This window comes from Barbatula barbatula (genome assembly GCF_947034865.1).
Source record: "Barbatula barbatula genome assembly, chromosome: 21".
NCBI lineage: Eukaryota > Metazoa > Chordata > Actinopteri > Cypriniformes > Nemacheilidae > Barbatula > Barbatula barbatula.
In genome coordinates, this window is record NC_136784.1 from 4739279 (window position 1) to 4759827 (window position 20549).

A 20549-nucleotide genomic window follows, 5' to 3' on the forward strand; every position below is an offset into this window, starting at 1 on the left:
GCACAGCAAGTCGTGTTGCAACCCGTACACCGGAGAAGTTACAGTATTTAATCAAACCAATCATCTTTTAGTTCAAAGTTCACATTTACATTTAAATGACACTTTTATTAAACGTGCGTGTAAGTTTGAGGCTATCATTTCCCCCCATAAGTGCTAGGGAAACACTGACATTGTCTGGAGACTTAATTTTAAAAGAGAATTTTAAAAAGAAATGTATAAGAACTAAAATTAGTAAAAACGTAAAAACAACAAAAATAAAATAATACATATATTTTTCTGTTTGATTAGGCTATTTTATAACAACTAAATTAAATTGGGAATTTGGTTGAAGTCAAAAAGGGTGAGATCCATATGGATGGATAGACATTGTTCATCCAATGTTTAGGTTATTATCATTGTAGAACCAGCAGGGTGGAGTTGGCACATTGTGGGCTGAAACGTCATTTGAAACACTGGCTTTACACGCAACTGATTCAGAACGGTGAGATGGCTGAGGATGCTATAAAAAGGTAAGAAACTGATATAATGAATCGATGTTGTTTATTCATCTGAAAGGCATTTTAATACCAGCAACGAATAACCTATACAGTAGACTAATATAAATATACATCAATTAATTCATTCATTTGCGCACCCAGAAAAAACGATCTCCTGACGTTACGTGTACATAACAAGGAAAACTTAAAATCGTGTGGGTATCGGTTAATTTGCCATGTCATGGAAGAGTATGAAAAAGAGCGAGACATGCTTAAAGCGTACGTCAATGAGGTATGTGAAACAAAAAAGTCTTCCATGAACATGACATGACTGGAACAAAAGCTATATTTCTAAATTAATCGACATTATATTATTCAATTGCTTCGTGTGGATTTAATTCTTCCTTTGATCACAAACTTTTGCATTTTAAGATACTTCACAGCATATTTTTTCTGGGGATCATTTATTCAGACAGAATCACTCCTGGCGAGTTTATGTCTGCAGCGAGGGCTGAGAGTTTGCGACAAGAATTTCCAGAGCCATTCGACAAATACAAGAGTCACCCACCCAAGCGGACACCGTTTTCAATATTGTTAGACATGGTAAAACCCCTCATTATCTCGTTTAAATAATTTACATTTAAAATGTTCATTAACGTTTGTTATTATTATTATTATTTTACTGTCTCTAGATGGTGCGTAAACATCACACAGAGGATAAAGTTATGGAGGAACTTCGCAGTCTCTTGGAAAAGCTGAAATTTCCGCATCCTTTAAAAAAAGCAGGAGTCAAAACACAAAATTGGTTCACACTGGAATCTACTGTTATTTGTGTTTGCTCCAGGGACCATCTACCATCAAAAACATATTTTGGTGCTTCTCTAACTTGTTGTACAAAAGAAGCCAGAACAATTATGATACATAACTCTTGCATTTATACATGGCATAAACATGTATCATATGTGGTAATGTCGTATAAAGTAGGTGGAAAATCTGATAGTGACATGCCAAAGCTAAAATTCCCTAAATCTATAACATGTCAGGCATATCTCAGAAACTGGAATACCAACACATATGACAAAGTAGAGCCATGCCTAAACTGTCAACGCATGTTCAGCCTACCTGGAAACAACGAGAAATCTTATCCTATCGGCAATTGTGCCGAAACAGAGTGCTTGAGCAAACTCCTGTCTGATGATCAGATCACAGAAAAGAGTGTAATAATTGACAATTTTGATGTGAGTGACTTTAATAAGCTAAAAGAACAAGCAAAACAAGAATTGAAGAGTGATTTAGCAATTTTTTGCAATCAGATGTTTTGCCACATTGGTTATCCTTAAGTCAGCAGTCAGATTTGTTTAAGTTTAAAATGTCTTAACAGCTAAAATATGCTTTCTCTATAAAATGAGACACAATTTTACATGAGGAGAACCTGGACATCCAGCTGAGGTGTTGTTATTGAGTAATAAAAGACTATTAGATGTAAATTTATCTGTGTCACAGTCTCATTCTCCTGCCGGTTACTCCAGTTTCCCCATGACTCGACGCTCCCGCACCTGCAATCACATCATCACTATGACTGTATATATACTCTGTTATCTTGTCCTTTCTGGTAACTGTTGTGTTACTCTGTTCTGCTATTTTGTCTGTAACAGAATATTAATTAAAATGTGTTATTTCTGCAATCCTACTCGTCTGTGGTATGCATCCAGTGACAGTCAGAATGACTAGAGGAAATTTTTGCTTCTTGCCCCAGTTGCTGTTTGCTACCTTACACAGTTTACAACATTTTGTATAATTACATTTGTTTTGCATTAAAATATGGTATTTTTTGTCTTCATAGTAAATACTTCTGTAAAGCTGCTATACAAATTGTCAAAAGCTCTATAACAATACAATTAAAAAGCTTGAGGCAATTTTGAGTGTTTGTAGTTCCTTATTTATGTAACAACTAATGTAAAATCATGAGAAATCCTCAGAAAACCAATTCAGTAACCCCATATATAGCAGGTTCTTGAAAATGTGCCGTCACTGCAATTAACTTAACAAAATAAGACTATAATTGTTCTGTGTTGTTTTGTTACTTGACATGCTATGTAACATTGTTTAAATTACAAGTCAAGATACCAAAAAATTAAGAATTAATTTAGCACAGAAATCTTCTATCAGCAGCATAAAGAAAGTGATTGTTTTCCTGTTTTTAACCCAGAATGTTAAAAATACGGGTTCATAAACTGCACATCAGTCTTTAAAGATCATGGCTTGCCACTTTAGGGGTGTCCCAAGAAACATACACCTCAATTAAATATTCTTGCAGTTTTGCAACTGGTAGCCAGAGGAGAGAGAGCGATCATGTTAGCTCCTGAAAGATAGCCTTGCCCGTGCTGTCACATTCTGAATCATTTGTTGAGCTTTGATTGCCTGGAAGACTGTCTAGAGAAAATCATGGAACAGTCAGTCTAAAAAGTCTTTCAAAGACCTGGACAAGAAAATGGGCAGCATGTTAGATTTCTCTGAATTTGTATAATGCAAATCTGCATGACTGTGCTGTCTTTGCAATGTGCTCGGTGAAGGTCAGTTGCAGAAGAACTATGTAAATTAAGTTGTGAATAGAAATCTGAAATATATCTTGTTATATTTCAGCATGTTAATAGACAAAAATGCTTGCTCTTTAAAATGACAAAGGCACAATTTTAAGCAAGGAGAACTGCTACTGGTAAAGCCTGTTTCCTCACCACTTCACCTGTTGAAGTTTTGTTTTTTGTATTCGCCACTGGTTTGCTCACTAGGGGAATGTTGTTATTCCCTGGAACATGTATTTTCTTGATTTTCGGTGAGTTGGATTGTAAGATATGAATTTCTGAAAAAGCTGTGTGTATATTATCTGAAAGATCACTGAAATTCTGACTCAAGACAGAAACATTTGTGTTGAATTTCATTTATTATTTTCTTATGATTTTAAATCTTTTTTATTCTTATTTTTATATTTGGTTGATTAGTTATTTACTTTATATTAATTTCATTTTTCATTCTACTGTTGGTGTTTGATCTCAATTTGGGAATTAATTGTTAGTGTCTTCATTTTAGTAATATCCAGTAGGCCTATGTGACATGGCTGTCGTGACTTATTGTCCTTTCGTTTTAGTTAGTCAAATTCCATTGCATACATTGAAAACATTTCCATGACAAGATTCACTTGTTCTTCTTGTTGAACAGAAAAGTGTACACACCATACACATTTGCTTCCTCATTCAAAAATATTTGTTTAAATTGTTCTAGTGATGCACCGAAATTTGCACACGTGCTCACGCGCACGCTATGTTTCTTTATTATCGGAGATCACGCGCATTGACTCGTGCGTGTTTTAAACGACCCGGTGAAAGCAGAAAAGAACCAGTTTCTCTGTTTGAGGCATGGTTGGCAATGGCATTGTTGTTGTTCTTCCCTGACAACACTGAGCATTGTTTAAAAAATCTTTAAACTCAAGAATAATGAAAGCTTAATATAAATAAGACAATTCACATATGTAATTTAAATTTACTTATTAGGTTGTGCAAGTGTAATTAAAAAAATAATTAAGTAAAGATTAATCTAACAATGATTCTGAGTTTCATTGTTAGATTGTATTAACCTGCTGGGGTTTATGGCAGTTTCATTCCTAATATGACAATGGGCAAAAGTGATGTCTATGTCTATGCCTGGAGTTGGGAAAAAGGTTATTGATGAATGGATCTGCAAGGTAATGTTGTATTTTTTCAAAACATCTTTAGCTCCAACAATATATATATATATATATATATATATATATATATATATATATATATATATTATTTTTATTTTATTTATTTATTTATTCATTAATCATGTTACATTGAAAGCCAAACCAAGATATTAAAAAGTGTTGTCAGTAAATGTCTCCAGCCATAACCTGAAGCTGAGTCAACTCTATAAGCAACAGGTGACATTAATATAATTTGACATGTGGTTCTGTCACATGTCACTATGGTGTCACACCATAGAACCATATATATGGCTCGAGTATACCACTTTGATAGTGATATAATAAAAAGTGGTGGCATGGTACAAAAACAACTTCTAGGTTCTTCCCTATGTTTTGTGACATGAGTCATATTTGTCATACCATATGATCTTTTTACAGGATGCCCTTCATGTGCAAGAGCAAAAGGATTCAGAGGATATGACTTCAGACACAGAACAAGGAGTGATTTGTAAAGTTGATCTTGCAGTGGGAAAATATTCTCAGACAAATAAGGTCTCTCCATCTCACTGCTCCCTCTTAGCATAAAAAAACTGTGAAACTGTTTGAGAACATCCTTGAGAACAAAAAAAGCTTGAGAACATCCTTCAGAACAATAATCAATCAATTGTTTCAGAAATGTATTCTGAAATGTAGAATACAGAAAGTAACAAAATACCGCCATGCAAAAACTATAAACATATTACCAGGGGAAGAAAATAAAAAACATTATCCTTATGGTAACTGTGCAGAAACAGACTGTCTAAGAAAACTCTTGTTTCAAGATAATTCTGTTCATGAGAACACCAATGTCACAAATTATACACAGGCCAATATGACAAGGCTAAAAGAGCAAACCAAGAATAATTTGAAATTCAAACTTTCTTCTATTCGGTTTATTAGCAGCATGACGAATAATGATTGCCTTCCTGTTTTTAACCCTGAATGAAAACAGGCATGTAATTCAGGCAGGTATTCATAGAATATCATATATACACTCACCTAAAGGATTATTAGGAACACCATACTAATACTGTGTTTGACCCCCTTTCGCTGTCAGAACTGCCTTAATTCTACGTGGCATTGATTCAACAAGGTGCTGAAAGCATTCTTTAGAAATGTTGGCCCATATTGATAGGATAGCATCTTGCAGTTGATGGAGATTTGTGGGATGCATATGCAGGGCACGAAGCTCCCGTTCCACCACATCCCAAAGATCCTCTATTGGGTTGAGATCTGGTGGCTGTGGGGGCCATTTTAGTACAGTGAACTCATTGTCAAGAAACCAATTTTAAATGATTCGAGCTTTGTGAGATGGTGCATTATCCTGCTGGAAGTAGCCATCAGAGGATGGGTACATGGTGGTCATAAAGGGATGGACATGGTCAGAAACAATGCTCAGGTAGGCCGTGGCATTTAAACGATGCTCAATTGGCACTAAGGGGCCTAAAGTGTGCCAAGAAAACATCCCCCACACCATTACACCACCACCACCACCAGCCTGCACAGTGGTAACAAGGCATGATGGATCCATGTTCTCATTCTGTTTACGCCAAATTCTGACTCAACATTTTTCCAGTCTTCAACTGTCCAATTTTTGTGAGCTCATGCAAATTGTAGCCTCTTTTTCCTATTTGTAGTGGAGATGAGTGGTACCCGGAGGGTACAAAGAATGGTGTTTTTTACACCATTCTTTGTAAACCCTAGAATGGTAGATGGTTGTGCCTGAAAATCCCATTAACTGAGCCGATTGTGAAATACACAGACCGGCCCGTCTGGCACCAACAACCATGCCACGCTCAAAATTGCTTAAATCACCTTTCTTTCCCATTCTGACATTCAGTTTTGGAGTTCAGGAGATTGTCTTGACCATGACCACACCCCTAAATGCATTGAAGCAACTGCCATGTGATTGGTTGATTAGATAATTGCATTAATGAGAAATTGAACAGGTGTTGCTAATAATCCTTTAGGTGAGTGTATATATCATAGAATAACATGTCATTTTTGTACCCGAAGCGTTTTTATTTGACCAAAAATGTGTATTTATTGTTTATTGAGATTTATTAACTAAAACATGTTGTAACCCTATTCATACTTGTGAAAGATCAGAGTTAATTCTGGCTCCAACCGGTTTGGTATGACGTGCTGAAACTTGACAATTTGGCACAGTCAACATGACTAATTCTTCATTAGTTTAGATTTGCCACTCCTGGTTTTCTGGTTGAACTTGAATGTGCTTTTAAGACACGCATATGCTTAAATATGCATTGCCTCTTTAATTATATCTGGATAAGGACAGAAATATAAAATTTTCTAAGAGTGGAAATATATAATGTCAAAGCATTGATACGTTACATTAAAACTGTGCAATGTTTTTAAGGGTAAACACATTTTTAAAATAAACGCAGTATTTTAAACAACAGAAAAACATGACATGTTTATAACATCCACAATACACAATACAATACATGTAACATAAAACTTTTATAACAAAAATAAAAATGATAAAAATAAAATACCTGTACAAACTTCTCTCATGTCAGTCTACTTGCACAATGTGGAATAAAACATATTTAAAACACACCATTAAAACATTTAAATAATTTTTATAACAATGTAATAGTATTTCACAAATTACATTTACGTTTATGCTTTTGGTAGATGCTTTTATCCAAAGCAACTTACATTGCATTATACTTTACATTTGTGTCTATGTGTCAATAAAAGCTTTTGTTTATGGAAAAGGGATACATTTATTTATTGTGAGGTCTTTCATACATTTATATTTATAAGTTATCAATTCGTTTTTAGTCCTCTCTAGCACAAACATTTCTAGTTCCTTTTTTTGCATTGAGATTTTCAGTTGGCTCAGTTCTGTACATTTCACAAATTCCTGTAAAAATGGCTGTTTAGATACACCCAGTCACTAAAGTTCCTCATCTGTAACATGAAAGTGGAAAATTTCACTGCAACAGGTGACAGCGATATCATTTTGCGTGTGTTTCAGAATGGAAAAAATACTAACACATGCGCATAAAGGTCTTTCTGCCAGCGCTTTAGTCACCTGTCAGGTGCTCCACCTATGGAACTGAAGCTAGTTGGAAAACAACCACACCCTAGACACTAAGACAAGGTGCTGTTCAGTGAAGGAAGTTAAGGCAAGTCAATTTAACATTTTCTCTTAAAACAATCAAATTCTTTGTGTTTTAAAATAAATAAATGTGTCAACTTTTTGGTAGAGCTAATTCTGTTTAAAAACAGAAATGTTTCTATCAGGATTTTTTTTAATTCAAAAACAAAATAACTAAACTATTTTTGATTGGGCAAATTATGGATTTCACTGTTCTTTGTCCATTTATTCTTGAATACCATCTAAAAAAAGGTTAAAAAACAAGCAACCAGTCTAGAACCGGACAGATATTTGGGGGAATAGTAGAAGTGAAAATGTCCCTGTGATCTAGCATACTGTACACATCTTTGAAGTTTTCTATAGATCGCTGTGTATGTTATTATATCATAAATTGCATATCAAACATTTAAACTTGTGTAAAGCAGTCTTTAAACACATTAATTAATAAATAAACATTTAATTATACAATGACAGCAAACCCCACTTGACTTTAAAAACAACTTTTGTCTTTTTTACATATTAGATGACATACTGATTTGAAAGTTAGAATAACTTATAGTCAAAAGATGTCTTGCAAATTGTTTTTGTCCCGTTACCAATGAATATGTGTTTCTGTTATTGCAGGCCGCAATTTCAACTTAAAATCTGTAATTCAAAAGTTAAATCATTTGAACTTCAATTATATTTAAAAAATCTAGTTAAATTTCATATAACTTCAGTTGTGCAAAACATAACTAGATTTTTTAAAGTCAGTTTCATACAATTTAAGTTCATCTTTTGAACTGTAGCTTTTAAGGTGATCTTCTGGACAGTGTAATCCACCTCAAGCCCTCTCACCCAGGTATGGGTAAAATTATATTATTTAAGTATTTGAAGGACATTTTTATTTCAAAACAGGACATTTTATTTTAACAAATTATCTTTTTGTTTTGGTATAGATTCAAGCAATCACATTACCCTTTCACTCAGGTTTGTCTTTCTATTTAAAAATGATTTACTTTATACGTTTTGTCAATGTTAAATGTGTTAAATTTAAGTTCAATAAATTTCCTGAATCTATTTGTCACAAAAATTAAGGCAAAAGGCATGTTTTAAATAGATAAACAACTAACAAGAAAGACAAAAAAAACCATAAACCATGGGGTATAGACAGAGACTATTCAAAGTTAACCACACAGGTTAAGACATAGGTAACAGACAGGACAACAACTGGGGAGGTGCACAAAACTGCAACAGGAAGTACACACTAGAAAAGGGAGGACAGAACAGGAACAGGCAGAGATGTTGAAATTAGATATTTAAAAAGTATCTACTATATATTTAACAATTTCAGGTGTAGATCTAAAAAGCAGTGTATTGGTAGATTATCAATTAAGTTTTTATGTTTCTTATTAGGTTGTTGGCTTTTGGACAGGCCATGGAAGCTCAGTAAGCAACACAGCAACACAACATCACAGTCACAGAACCACTGTTAATTTCAATTATTTATTTTAACAAATATCTGTTCTGTAGAAAAAACATAATTCATCTCTCTGTTTGTGCGATAAAAAATGTGTTAACACGTTCAACTAGTTATTATAATGATTCAAAAGCATGTTTGTATTATTCTGCTTTAAGTAATTTAAGTAAAAAAGTTATTTTCTAATATTCTACACTGTTAACCATTATATAATTTTTTTTATCATTCTTATTTTGAAAACATTATCTAATTTTATTTTTTAGTTCACGTGAAACTGTAAAGAAGAACTTTCTGTCATTAGCTGAGAAAGGTATGTTAATAATGTTAATATATAATGTTAATTGTTAGCAATAGCAGTATTTTCTCTGAAAGTCTGCTACTAAGTTGAAGTATAAATCTTTTAGCACAGTCTGATATGACAGAAGTTCAGCTCTTATATGCACAGTGCTTTGCATGAAGTGATGAAGAAAGCCCAGAAATACTGAATTTTGCAGATTCAAAAGCGAACAATGAGAAAGCATAGATCTGCGGAAAAGCAATGGCATGATTTGCTTTTACTCCGTCAGGAGAACAAAATTCATTTCTCAACCTTCATTTCTGGAAACTAGAGAAAGTTTCAAAACAAACAAACATTCAGAGATTCTACAGAGCTTGAATTACCAAACACCCTCAATGAGATGACCTGTTATGTTTTGCATTATTTCGCTGATTTAGGCAGGAAAAATCATCCCTCAACCTTCATTTCTGGACAGTGCAGAAACTTTAAAGTTCTGAAACAAACAAACAACCAACAACAATAATAATAATTACAAGCAAAGCATATAAATACAGTAGCAGATATAAAGCAGATGAGCAAATACTATGTCTCTCAGAATGTTTATCTGCTTTCCATAATCTAGTATTTATATAATATTCTGATGTTCATTGATGATGTAGTTTTGTAGTAATGTAGTATTTCTAATGCCTAAGACATTCTATATTTATATTTACATAATTATAGATGCCGTGAAGCTCTCTGAAATAGCTGATTTTGTGGAGAAGAATTGCAACTCACCGATTCCTCTTGAGAAACCTAAGAATACTGCTTTTAGAATCTGTGGGCAGGATGGAACAGTCTACGCTGGGAATGAAGAGCAGCTCGAAGCCTGGAAAGATTTTTATCTGCCAGAAAGAATGGAGATGGAGGTAATCGGTGCCATTGATTACTTCCCATGTGACGGCTTTGGCCTGCAGTTGGTACTGTTGTTTTGTGAGGATGGGAAGATTTATGCTTATGAGGATGAAGTCTTGCACCTTGTAGCCATGACTTTGAGAGATCTGCTCCAGTCTGGAATGTCGTTTCCTGGAATTAAGACATTCAAGCTTGGAGAATGTTTTGAAGAACCGGTGAGGTCAAACAAATGTATATGTTTTTGGTAGATGTTCAGTCCCAATTATACGTCAATATCTAAGGATTTCCCAAATGTATGCTTATATATCCATATTCATATGTTTGCTCGACAGACTGAGGAAGAATACAATGAAATGATGAAAAGTGAAGAAATCAAAGCAATAAGGGAATCACATCGAGCATTCAGAGAATCGATGGAGCTTGAATTACTGAACACCCTCAAAGAGATCAAACAGAGTCAAAATGTGAGATTACCTGCTGTTTTTATATGAATGCCTTTATTTTAAAAGAAAGATATGATAAACCAAAGCTATCACAGACAGTGTTCCAGAAATAACTATTTCCCTTTTTTACTATTTAAATTTATACTTTGTGACAGTCAGATTATATCTAGCTTTCTCTTTAACAGGATCCCCTTGATGTGCAAAAGCAAAAGGATATCACTTCAAGCACACAGAAAAAGTCAAGAAAAAGAAAAGTCACCCAAAGGCGATGTGGGCGTGACAACCCTGAGTCTTCCTATTGGGCCGAAAGGGGAAAGCTTCCGATTGGTTCTTGTTAATTGACAATTAATTAACACATATATAACAGCGTATGGCAAGCCGGTTAACTTCCGCTTTTGTTGTCCAATAGGCCACGTTCTAACTTCAGCCAATCACCTTTTGCTCTCCTCTAAGACTCAGGGAGCTAACATGGCGACTAGTGGCGATCAAAAATGTATGATATACTAAATGATAATGGCCTCTTCTTAATAATGATTGCTTGTGTTAATATCCATGTACATTATCCATATTGTTTCATATATGCTGTATTTAAACGTTTTTCGACTTGATAACAGCGTGCACGGACAGGAGTGGAAAATCCCGTTGACTAGGCAGTCGGGACTGATTTGGTTTGCCAGTGAGCCGTTTTATTGTGTATATGTACCAAAGGGCTAAATTCTGATTTTTAGCAGCTGTCGGTGTATTACCAGTATAACGATGGCAGAATGAACGTGAGGAAAATAATCAGCATTGTGAATTTCTATTTCATTTAAAATAAAATGTTATTTCTACAGTCATCTCGGTTATCCCATTCCTGAATGATCTTTGCTGCTATGGCTAAACTGTACTGTTTACTGTCTAACTCTTTGCTATGACAAAACTATGATACCTGTGTAACCGAGCGTTTATGTGGGTTCGCCTGAAACTTGTGGTTTATAAAATAAGAAAACGGATGCTTTCTTCTGGTACATAACTCTTTGCCTTTATTAAGAGTTCGCACAAGTAACAACATCACACTTTAGTTCCGAGTGCGCATGCTCACTCCCCAACTACGGCGAGCCCCGAGGGGAAAACAGTATTGCACACACACACTTACTACAATGCGATTGGACTCAGTATTCCAGAATAAGAACACTAAAATAAAATCTGTTACACCTGTAATACACAATATGCAATGTCTTTAGTGGCAGCAGCGTGAGTAGGCTATATTGCTGGATGGTCATGTGGGACACGATTCCCCACATAGAAATACTACAAAACAGCTCACATAAAGTGACAAGACACAGCTAACAAAATAATAATAAAAAATATGTAATAGACAATACACATATGAAAAAAAAAACAATATATGGTCAAAAGAGCACCGGATGCTATATTTTATGCATGTGCCATATATATACAAGTTATATAAGGTGCTATAAAAATTGTTTAAGGGAATGGGATAGCTATATGATATTGTCGTGTTCGCGTGTGTAGTTAGTTAGCCTCGTTAAACGTTAGCCTGTGTGGATGCGTGGTAGTAACGAGCCACGACAAAGGGATCGCTTTCCGAACATTCACTTTACTTCTTCAACAGGTTGGTTACACCAGTACACTCACCAACAGTACAGTAGACGATATATCCAGTTTACATGTCAAACCTCACACTGTTCGGTTGTCTCGCTCCGGCACAGGACGGCAGCTTTTCCGACCGTGCGATGAGCATTAAAACAACCTGTAGACTAAACTAGAAACGTCTCGGTTACTTTCGTAACCTCGGTTCCCTGAGAAGCGGGAACGAGACATTGCGGAGACCGCATATGAAACTCCTCCTCTTTTTCACTTTTCCTGAAGTCCTATAGGATAACGCCAGTTAAAAAACTGGCCAATTGTCGCAAGACATGCACAGTATGCAAATACTGACGAATCTAGACAGTATAAATACAGTGCATGAGACGACAATACCTCAGAATCTACGATAGAACGCTTGACCAGAGATAAGCAGCGAACACGGCGTTCTCCGCAATGTCTCGTTCCCGCTTCTCAGGGAACCGAGGTTACGAAAGTAACCGAGACGTTCCCTTTCGAGAGCGGTCACTTCGACATTGCGGAGACCGCATATGGAACGGTAGTACAATCCCGCCGTGAGAGCTAGCAAAAACAGCCCGATAACTGGGATAACACGTACACAGTATGCGGAGCAGACAAACCAACCATTCGCGAGGTTGCCCCAAGCGTTAACCGCTGATTGGCTGAAACCGGCCTATGAGCTGCTAGATCACTGAGCACGCCAATGAACTGCTAGATTGGTCTTTTGTCGAATTTGCATATCCAAACCCAACGAATGCAGCGGGCTGCGCTGAACAGGGCAGACACCACAGCAGTAGAACCAGCACGGAAACCCGGGCGATATAATAACGAACATAAGTACACCAAGCACAGTGTAAACAGCAATGCGGCAACAACTGTGTAGCACAATACATTACAAGGTAGAAGATAAGCTTAATCAGCACTCACCGAGAGGACTTGAGAAGCCAACGAGGACACATCCAATCTGTAGAACCTGGCGAAAGTATTCTGAGAAGACCAGCCAGCTGCACAGCATATGTCCTGAATAGATGTGCCCCTAGACCAGGCCCACGAAGAGGCGATAGCCCTAGTCGAATGAGCTCTGATACCGAAGGGGCAGTTCTGACCCTGGCTTTCGTACGCCAAGGTAATAGCGTCCACTACCCAGTGAGAGAGCCTCTGTTTTGAGACAGCCCGGCCTTTAGTACCCCCACCAAAACAAATAAAGAGCTGCTCCGACTGCCGAAACCCGGCCATGCGATCTATGTAAGCCCGCAATACCCTTACCGGGCATACCGCTCTCTGAGCGTCAGCATCCTGTGAGTCTGACGACTCGGAAGACAAGGCGGGCAAGGAAATGACCTGAGCTCTAAAAGGGGTAGACATGGACTTTGGCACATAACCCGATTTTGGCCGGAGAGTGACGCTGCAGTCGCCTGGCCCAAAACGAATGAAATCAGCGCCGACTGAGAGCGCTTGCAAATCCCCTATGCGCTTAGCCGAAGCAAGGGCGAGAAGGAGAACGGTTTTTAGAGTGAGCTCTCTTACCGAAGCCGCGTCCAAAGGCTCAAAGGGGGGAGAAGAGAGAGCCTTCAACACCAGTGCTAAGTCCCAAGGTGGCACCGAAGGGGTTCGCGGGGGGAAAAGTCTCCTCGCTCCTCTGAGGAATCTGACCACCAGCATGTGCCTACCAATCGATTGCCCATCAACCGGGGAACGAAACGAGGCGATGGCCGCTACGTAAACCTTCAGCGTTGACGGGAGGCCGCCGCTGTCCAGCCTGTGCTGCAGGAAAGACAAAATATCAGACACGGGGCAGGACGCCGGGTCGATATTGTTGCTGCTGCACCATTTAGCAAACACCCCCCATTTTAGAGCGTATAAACGTCTGGTAGACGGCGCGCGAGACTCCGAAATAGTATCCAGCACACGCTGAGGGAGTGCAGTTAGAATCCCCGAAGCGGCCAGGCATGAAGGTTCCACAACTCCGGGCTGGGGTGCCAAATCGTGCCGTTCACTTGGGACAACAGGTCTCTCCTGAGGGGAATCCGCCACGGCGGTGCCGTCAACAACTCCCTCAGGTCCGGGAACCATGGTTGATTCGGCCAGAACGGAGCGACGAGAATCACCGACGCCGTCTCCTCTCTGACTTTGCACAGCACTAGGGGTAAAATCTTCACCGGAGGAAACGCGTAAAGCCGAACGGCCGGCCAACGCCCCGTCAGCGCGTCGCTCCCCATAGGGGAGTGGATCAGCGAGAAATACAACGGGCAGTGTGCGTTCTCGCTTGTCGCGAATAGATCCACCTCCGCTTTCCCGAAGCGTTCCCAAATTAACAGGACTGTGTCGGGATGAAGCCTCCATTCCCCGTGCTGAAGACCCTCCCTCGAAAGCATGTCCGCTCCACGGTTCAGATGACCGGGGATATGCGCTGCTCTGATAGAGAGTATATGCCGATCCGCCCACAGTAGGAGATCCGCCGCCTGTTTGAAAAGAGCTCCGGAACGGATCCCTCCCTGGCGATTTATGTACGAAACCACGGACATGTTGTCGGTGCGAATCAGAACATGTTTCTGCTCCAGCCTCGACTGGAAAGTATGAAGAGCTAGAGACACCGCCTTTAGTTCCAAGCGATTTATGTGCCATTTCCTCAGAGACTGTGACCAAAGGCCGGATGCCGGCATGCCCTCGCACACCACGCCCCATCCCGAGGACGATGCATCCGTCGTTACGACTGTGCGTCTCGTCACCAGCCCCAGGGGAACTCCCCGACTGAACATGCTCGGGTCGCGCCATGGACTCAGGGCGTCGAGGCAGCGGCGTGTAACCGGGACTCGCGCCTGGCCCGAGGACCATGCTCTCCATGGAACCCGAGCCTTCAGCCAGAACTGAAGCGGTCGCATGTGCAGAAGACCTAGGTGGCAGACCGCCGACGCCGATGCCATGAGACCCAAAAGCCTCTGGAACTCCCTCAGGGGAACAGACCGGCCCAGCCTGAGCAAATGTAGAGCTGAAGAGATGGACTCCGTCCTCTCTAGGGAGAGACGAGCGCGCATCTCCACTGAGTCGAAACATACCCCCAGATACGTTATAGACTGACTCGGCGTGAGTTTGCTCTTCTGCATGTTCACGCGCAGCCCCAGGGATGCCAAGTGACCAAGCAGCATCTGCGTGTGACCGATTAGCGCCTTCCGAGAGTGGGCTAAAATCAGCCAATCGTCCAGATAATTGAGAATGCGCATTCCGCTCGCTCTGAGAGGGGAAAGCGCCGCGTCCACGCACTTCGAGAATGTGCGCGGAGCTAATGCCAGCCCGAATGGGAGGACGGCAAATTGGTACGCTGAATCCTCGAATGCGAATCGCAGGAACCTTCGGTGGCGCTTGTTTATCTGAACATGGAAGTACGCATCCTTCAGATCTACGGAAACAAACCAGTCCCCGGGACGCACTTGTGCCAGGATCTGTTTTAGAGTTGTCATTCTGAACGCTCGCTTGTGAAGCGCTCGGTTGACGGGTCTCAAGTCCAGAATCGGACGCAGACCACCATCTCTCTTGGGCACTACAAAATACCGGCTGTAAAACCCGCTTTCCAGCTCGTTCGGGGGGACACGCTCGATCGCTCCCTTCGCGAGCAGGCTGCGGATTTCCTGCCTTAGCACAGGTGCGTTTTGCGCTGACGTAAGCGACGGGACCACACCGCTGAAGCGGGGAGGTCTGCGCCTGAACTGCAGGGAGTACCCGTGTTCTATCACGTTTAGCAGCCAAAGAGAGATGCCTGGGATGGCTTTCCACGCGTCCAGAAACAGACATAACGGCCGAATCTGATCGGGGGTTACCGTCATCGGACCGTTTAGGGTAGCGCGCTGGCCCAGCGAGGCTAAATGCACTGGCGGGAAAATATCTCGCGCGTGAGACTCCAGCGGTCCCTCGTCCACGGGAGCGTCCGTGGATGAGGGAATGCTGGTTATAGTTGTGACTAGCTGCGGCTTCGCGCTGCACCGTGGCAGGGCAAGGGACGCAGCATTGTGTGTGTGAGGGGGAAAAAGCTCCTTCTGTGAACAGGTATGTGTTTTTATTGCATTCACACAAACAACACTTACAACATTGCAATAATCGCCCGCAACCGCGGGGGAAAACTGTTGCAAACAGCGGCGCTTTGGGTCCGCCGGCACGCTCACAGACTCTCTCCTCCTCTTCCCAGGTCCGTCAGGACGACGGCTTGGCAGCCGATGACGCTCCGCCGTCGTGGCGTGGACCTCTCTTCGGCCCGTACCTCTTCTTTGCTGGGCCCGCCCATTGTTTAGGACGGACGTCCGGTTCGCGACCTCGACTAGCCGGTGCGGGAGCCGCGTGCTGTTTGGCGGGTCTCTGCGAGGAGTGAGGCGCGGATGAAGAGCGGGCTCTCGGAGACGGTTGGTAAGAGCGTCGAGGCAGCACGTGACTCATGGCCTTGGCGCGCTTTTGCGCCTCACCAAAACGCTCTACTACCGACTCCACGACGTCACCAAAGAGGCCGGAGGGAGTGATCGGCGCGTTGAGCAGGGACTTACGATCGGCGTCCTTTAGATCCGCCAGCGTAAGCCACAGATGACGATGGAGGACGACCATAAACCCCATAGATCTGCCGATAGCCTGGGCGGTGCGTTTCGTAGCCATCAGCGCGAAGTCGGTCGCTGCCCTCAGATCCCGTGTAGCGTCCGTCTCCAGGTTGCCGCTATCCAGCGACTGAAGGATCTTTGCCTGGAACACCTGCAGCACCGCCATAGTGTGCAAGGCGGAGGCGGCCTCGCCAGCGGACGCGTATGCCTCACCAGCGAGATGGGCGGTAAACCTGCACGGCTTCGAGGGCAGGCCTGGGTCCGAGCCCAGCGAGGTGGCGGAAGGGCACAAATGAGCGGCGAGGGTCTCCTCGACGGGTGGCATGCGCACGTAACCGTGGGCCTCGGCCCCGACCACGTGGGCAAACATGGCCGGCGTAGCAGCGTGGACGCGCGCCGACTGAGGTGCTGACCACGTCTTCACCACGTGCTCGTGGACATCTGGGAAGAACGGCGAACTCCTTTTCGACGTGGCCTGGCGGCGACTCGCCTGAAAGTACCAGGAGTCGAGCTTACTCTTCGCCGGCATCTCAGGTGGATCCCAGGTGATGTCGAGCTCGCTTACAGCTTTTTCGAGAACCCTGACGAACTCCTCGTGGAGGTCCGGGGTGCTCTCCGGATCGGGACGATCACGCTCCGATCCTGCCCAGTCCTTGTCCGAAGCTGATATGGACATGGAGTCATCGTCCTCCTCGACGCCGAAGGAAACGGCGTCCGCGATGGAAGGCGGAGGACGAAGGACCTCGTCGACTGGGGAATGAGGTGACGGCAGAGGACGGGGGCCCGGAGCCGGGTCGTCGCCGCCACCTCGTGGAGTGGGTGGACTCACCAGCGGCTCGTTGGCGGCGGTGAGCCTCGACCCTAAGAGTCCACGAGCAATGTTCCTGCGAGTCCTCAAAACACGCGCCGGCAGGTCCGCACAGTGCGCGCAATCGGACTCGCAGAGTGCATCCTCCGCATGGGCAAGGCCCAGGCAGGCAATGCAGTGCTCGTGAGTATCCTGCGGGCCAATGGGGCCCGCGCAGAGACGACAGAAAGAAGCCATCGGATGCGGTGAAGAAGTATCCAGTTGCGTCTTCAACGATGGCAGCGTGAAAAAGAAGATTCTGAGGTATTGTCGTCTCATGCACTGTATTTATACTGTCTAGATTCGTCAGTATTTGCATACTGTGCATGTCTTGCGACAATTGGCCAGTTTTTTAACTGGCGTTATCCTATAGGACTTCAGGAAAAGTGAAAAAGAGGAGGAGTTTCATATGCGGTCTCCGCAATGTCGAAGTGACCGCTCTCGAAAGGGAACTCTATTTACGTAACTCGCACATAGTCTCTGACTGACACATTACACAGCCAATAGGAATAGAGACAAGATGAACACAGAGGATAGCTTAAAGGGACCATGCTCTTTCGTTGCTACAATATATTAAATCAGTAACATGTATAATAAATAAATATGAGTATAAGTGAGTAGTTTAGTATCGCACGTATTTATTGCACAGTGGGGAGAACATTTAACTGTTCAACTGTTCATGGCCCGTAAATGTAATGTAATGTAATTTCCCAATATAACATTGCCATTGATTCTATACATTTCTATATTTGAACCAACAATATAAAGTAGAGAGACAGTTAAGGCAGTATCATTCCTTGTTTTCAGCATCTGTTTTACTGTCAGCTGAATTAAAATCGTCATTGTTGGTCTTTGTCAATTAAGGCTCAGTATAGGTCTGTGCAATTAATAGAAAATGAATCGTAATCGTCAGTTTTGGCCTTCATCAATTACAAAAACTAAATAATCGAGGCAAACGATTATTGTGCCGCATTCCATTGTCCAAGGATCCTCTCTTTTCTTGTAGTATAAATCCACACCGCACACCATTCCTTTACAGTGGTTCAGCAGTGCTATTTCTTAACATTTCTTTTTCAGTTAAATTCAGAGTTTAAAAGCCAACTTTATTTTCTATGTTGTTTTAAAGGTTAATGAGTAATCGTGTTAAACAATCGAATTATCAATATTGGCCAAAATAACTGTGATTATGTTTTTTGTCATAATCGAGCAGCTCAGTAAATGACAACACTCAGGTCCAACAACATCACAAGGACTGAAGGAACCTGTTACGTAGGCCTACTGTAACTACAGAGAACAATGATGACAAAAGCAACCTTTGTTATTTTGCAATGTGTCATAGAAAATAGCTGTTGTGTTTACTGGTCTTTCCTTTATCGGCACAGGTGTATCCTGATTTAGTAAGGCTACATACGTTTTCTGTCAATGTTTTTAGCTAAACATTACTTAAGTAAACAAATTTAACGACAAATGCATACTACGCACTTTTCATCGCGGTCATGTAGAAAACGACGGTCAAACTTTTTATGCGCACATATACTGCGCATTACGGTAAAAGCTTATTTTTGGATTTCAAAATGAAAGCTATCTATGACGCACGCGATTTTTTCTATCAGTCTGTCCGTAGTGAATTCATAAAAATGAAATGAAATATGAGAATTTTGTGCATAAAACGATATGGTATTAAAAGTGATCCTCGATTGAAAGAGAATTGAAGCCTTTACGTTATTTATTGTGGATTTTATGAAGTACAGCCCTCCAAAAATGCCAACATGTACTATTATTTCCATCATTTTGGATAAATATTAAAAGAAAACTATCTGATTGCATGGACTCGTTCCGCTTTATAATGAGAGTGTGTCACTCATAAAATATCAAGAGTTTATATTGTGTTTTTTTCAAATACAGGTCTTCAAAATGGCTCTTAAAACATTAACATTTAGTCATTTAGCAGACACTTTTATCCAAAGCGACATACTGATAGTTCAGGGAGCAATAAAGCGACATTTCATACAGGAGCTTTAATACAATAGGTGCTAATACCAAGTTACTAGTTTCAACAAAAGCTCGAACAATACCTGTTGAGAAAATGAGAGAGGGTTAGTTTTTCAAATTTTTCTGTCAAGTATTTACAGAAGTGATGGGCTCATAAGCCTTGAGGGACCTCTCATAAGGTCTTTCACTTGGGGGCTCCCCTGATGTAAAAAAAACTAGTCCACTAAAAACGTTTAATATTTTTTTCAATGTAGGCCAAAATGCAAATAAAATAAAAATAACAGCCAGATGACCGCCCCAGCCCCCCTCAATTCGAACCCTGGTTAAAATCAGATACTCTAAGAATTTTTCTCAAGTCGTTTTGGAATTTGTGACTTGCCAATAACTTGTAATGGAGTAATTTTCACTGCAATGTATCTGTTCTTTTACTCAAGTATGGTTGTCGGGTAGTCTTTACACCTCTGTTAATAAAACAAAAGCATGTGTGAATGAACTCAGCTATGGATCCTATAGCGGTCGATCTTTGTGCGTCTGACTTAGGGTTAAATAGTTTTATTATAAAACTTTCTTTACAAAAGATTTTTGATCCCTTGCAAGACCTGTTATGCAGCCATCTTTTTTTCATGTGGAGCATTAAAAGGCTCAAAGGGTATTATCTTAAAGGTCACTGGTTTGGTTGCACTACATTTCTAAAGAAGATACGTTGATTGAGAGTATAAGGCATTTATATTTCTTCAATAAATAGTTTAGAAAATAAAAATAAATGAATCTATAAATCCTATAAATTCTGAAACGTTATTGACTTGTGGCTTTTTATTTCACCAGAATACATTAAATATAGCTTGATGTTTATTATATTTTTCCATATTTATTATATGTATAATAAACACACATGTTCCACTAGGTGTCTGTGTCACATTGCTGGTTTGCTGTTGCCGTGAATATTGTTTAATGCTCTCAATCATATATTTGCTGATACTTTGACCTTTTTTTGTTATGATCTGTTTATGACTCCTATGTCTATGTGATATTGTCTAGTAGTGTAAGGGTAACGACAAATGCTAGTAGTATAAGGCTATTACAACA

At 40.8% G+C, this 20549-nt stretch overlaps 2 protein-coding genes across 4 annotated transcripts; both read left to right on the forward strand.

Moving 5' to 3' along the window:
* Nucleotides 1-460: 460 nt before the first annotated feature.
* On the forward strand, nt 461-2390 carry LOC306910044 (uncharacterized protein). Of its 2 annotated transcripts, none has more exons than XR_013788123.1 (4): nt 461-509; nt 639-768; nt 949-1079; nt 1169-2390. XR_013788123.1 is itself a non-coding variant. In XM_079484257.1 (4 exons), exons 1-4 carry the CDS (start codon nt 487-489, stop codon nt 1814-1816), a joined length of 972 nt encoding a protein of 323 aa, XP_079340383.1. In that variant the 5' UTR covers nt 467-486; the 3' UTR covers nt 1817-2390. The 2 variants fall into 2 exon arrangements, 1 of the variants encoding a protein (XP_079340383.1); XM_079484257.1 differs by having other exon boundaries at nt 467-509; nt 909-1079.
* A 4798-nt stretch (nt 2391-7188) lies between these two features.
* Nucleotides 7189-11636, forward strand: LOC306910384 (uncharacterized protein). 2 transcript variants are annotated; one of them, XM_079484930.1, is made up of 8 exons: nt 7189-7394; nt 7991-8207; nt 8305-8335; nt 8762-8794; nt 9089-9135; nt 9826-10211; nt 10329-10460; nt 10625-11636. In XM_079484930.1, exons 4-8 carry the CDS (start codon nt 8784-8786, stop codon nt 10775-10777), a joined length of 729 nt encoding a protein of 242 aa, XP_079341056.1. In that variant the 5' UTR covers nt 7189-7394; nt 7991-8207; nt 8305-8335; nt 8762-8783; the 3' UTR covers nt 10778-11636. The 2 variants fall into 2 exon arrangements, with proteins under 2 accessions (XP_079341056.1, XP_079341057.1); XM_079484931.1 differs by having other exon boundaries at nt 7355-7394; nt 8155-8207; nt 10625-11449.
* Nucleotides 11637-20549: the final 8913 nt, after the last annotated feature.

Excerpts from the sequence above, each read along its gene's own strand:
- LOC306910384 (XM_079484930.1), top strand. Across the intron at positions 10,212-10,328 it reads GAGAATGTTTTGAAGAACCG|ACTGAGGAAGAATACAATGA; the intron begins GTGAGGTCAAAC and ends TTTGCTCGACAG. Across the intron at positions 10,461-10,624 it reads AGATCAAACAGAGTCAAAAT|GATCCCCTTGATGTGCAAAA; the intron begins GTGAGATTACCT and ends TCTCTTTAACAG.
- LOC306910044 (XM_079484257.1), top strand. The coding sequence starts at position 487 with ATGGCTGAGGATGCTATAAAAAG. Across the intron at positions 510-638 it reads GCTGAGGATGCTATAAAAAG|AAAAAACGATCTCCTGACGT; the intron begins GTAAGAAACTGA and ends TTGCGCACCCAG. Across the intron at positions 1,080-1,168 it reads TTTCAATATTGTTAGACATG|ATGGTGCGTAAACATCACAC; the intron begins GTAAAACCCCTC and ends TACTGTCTCTAG.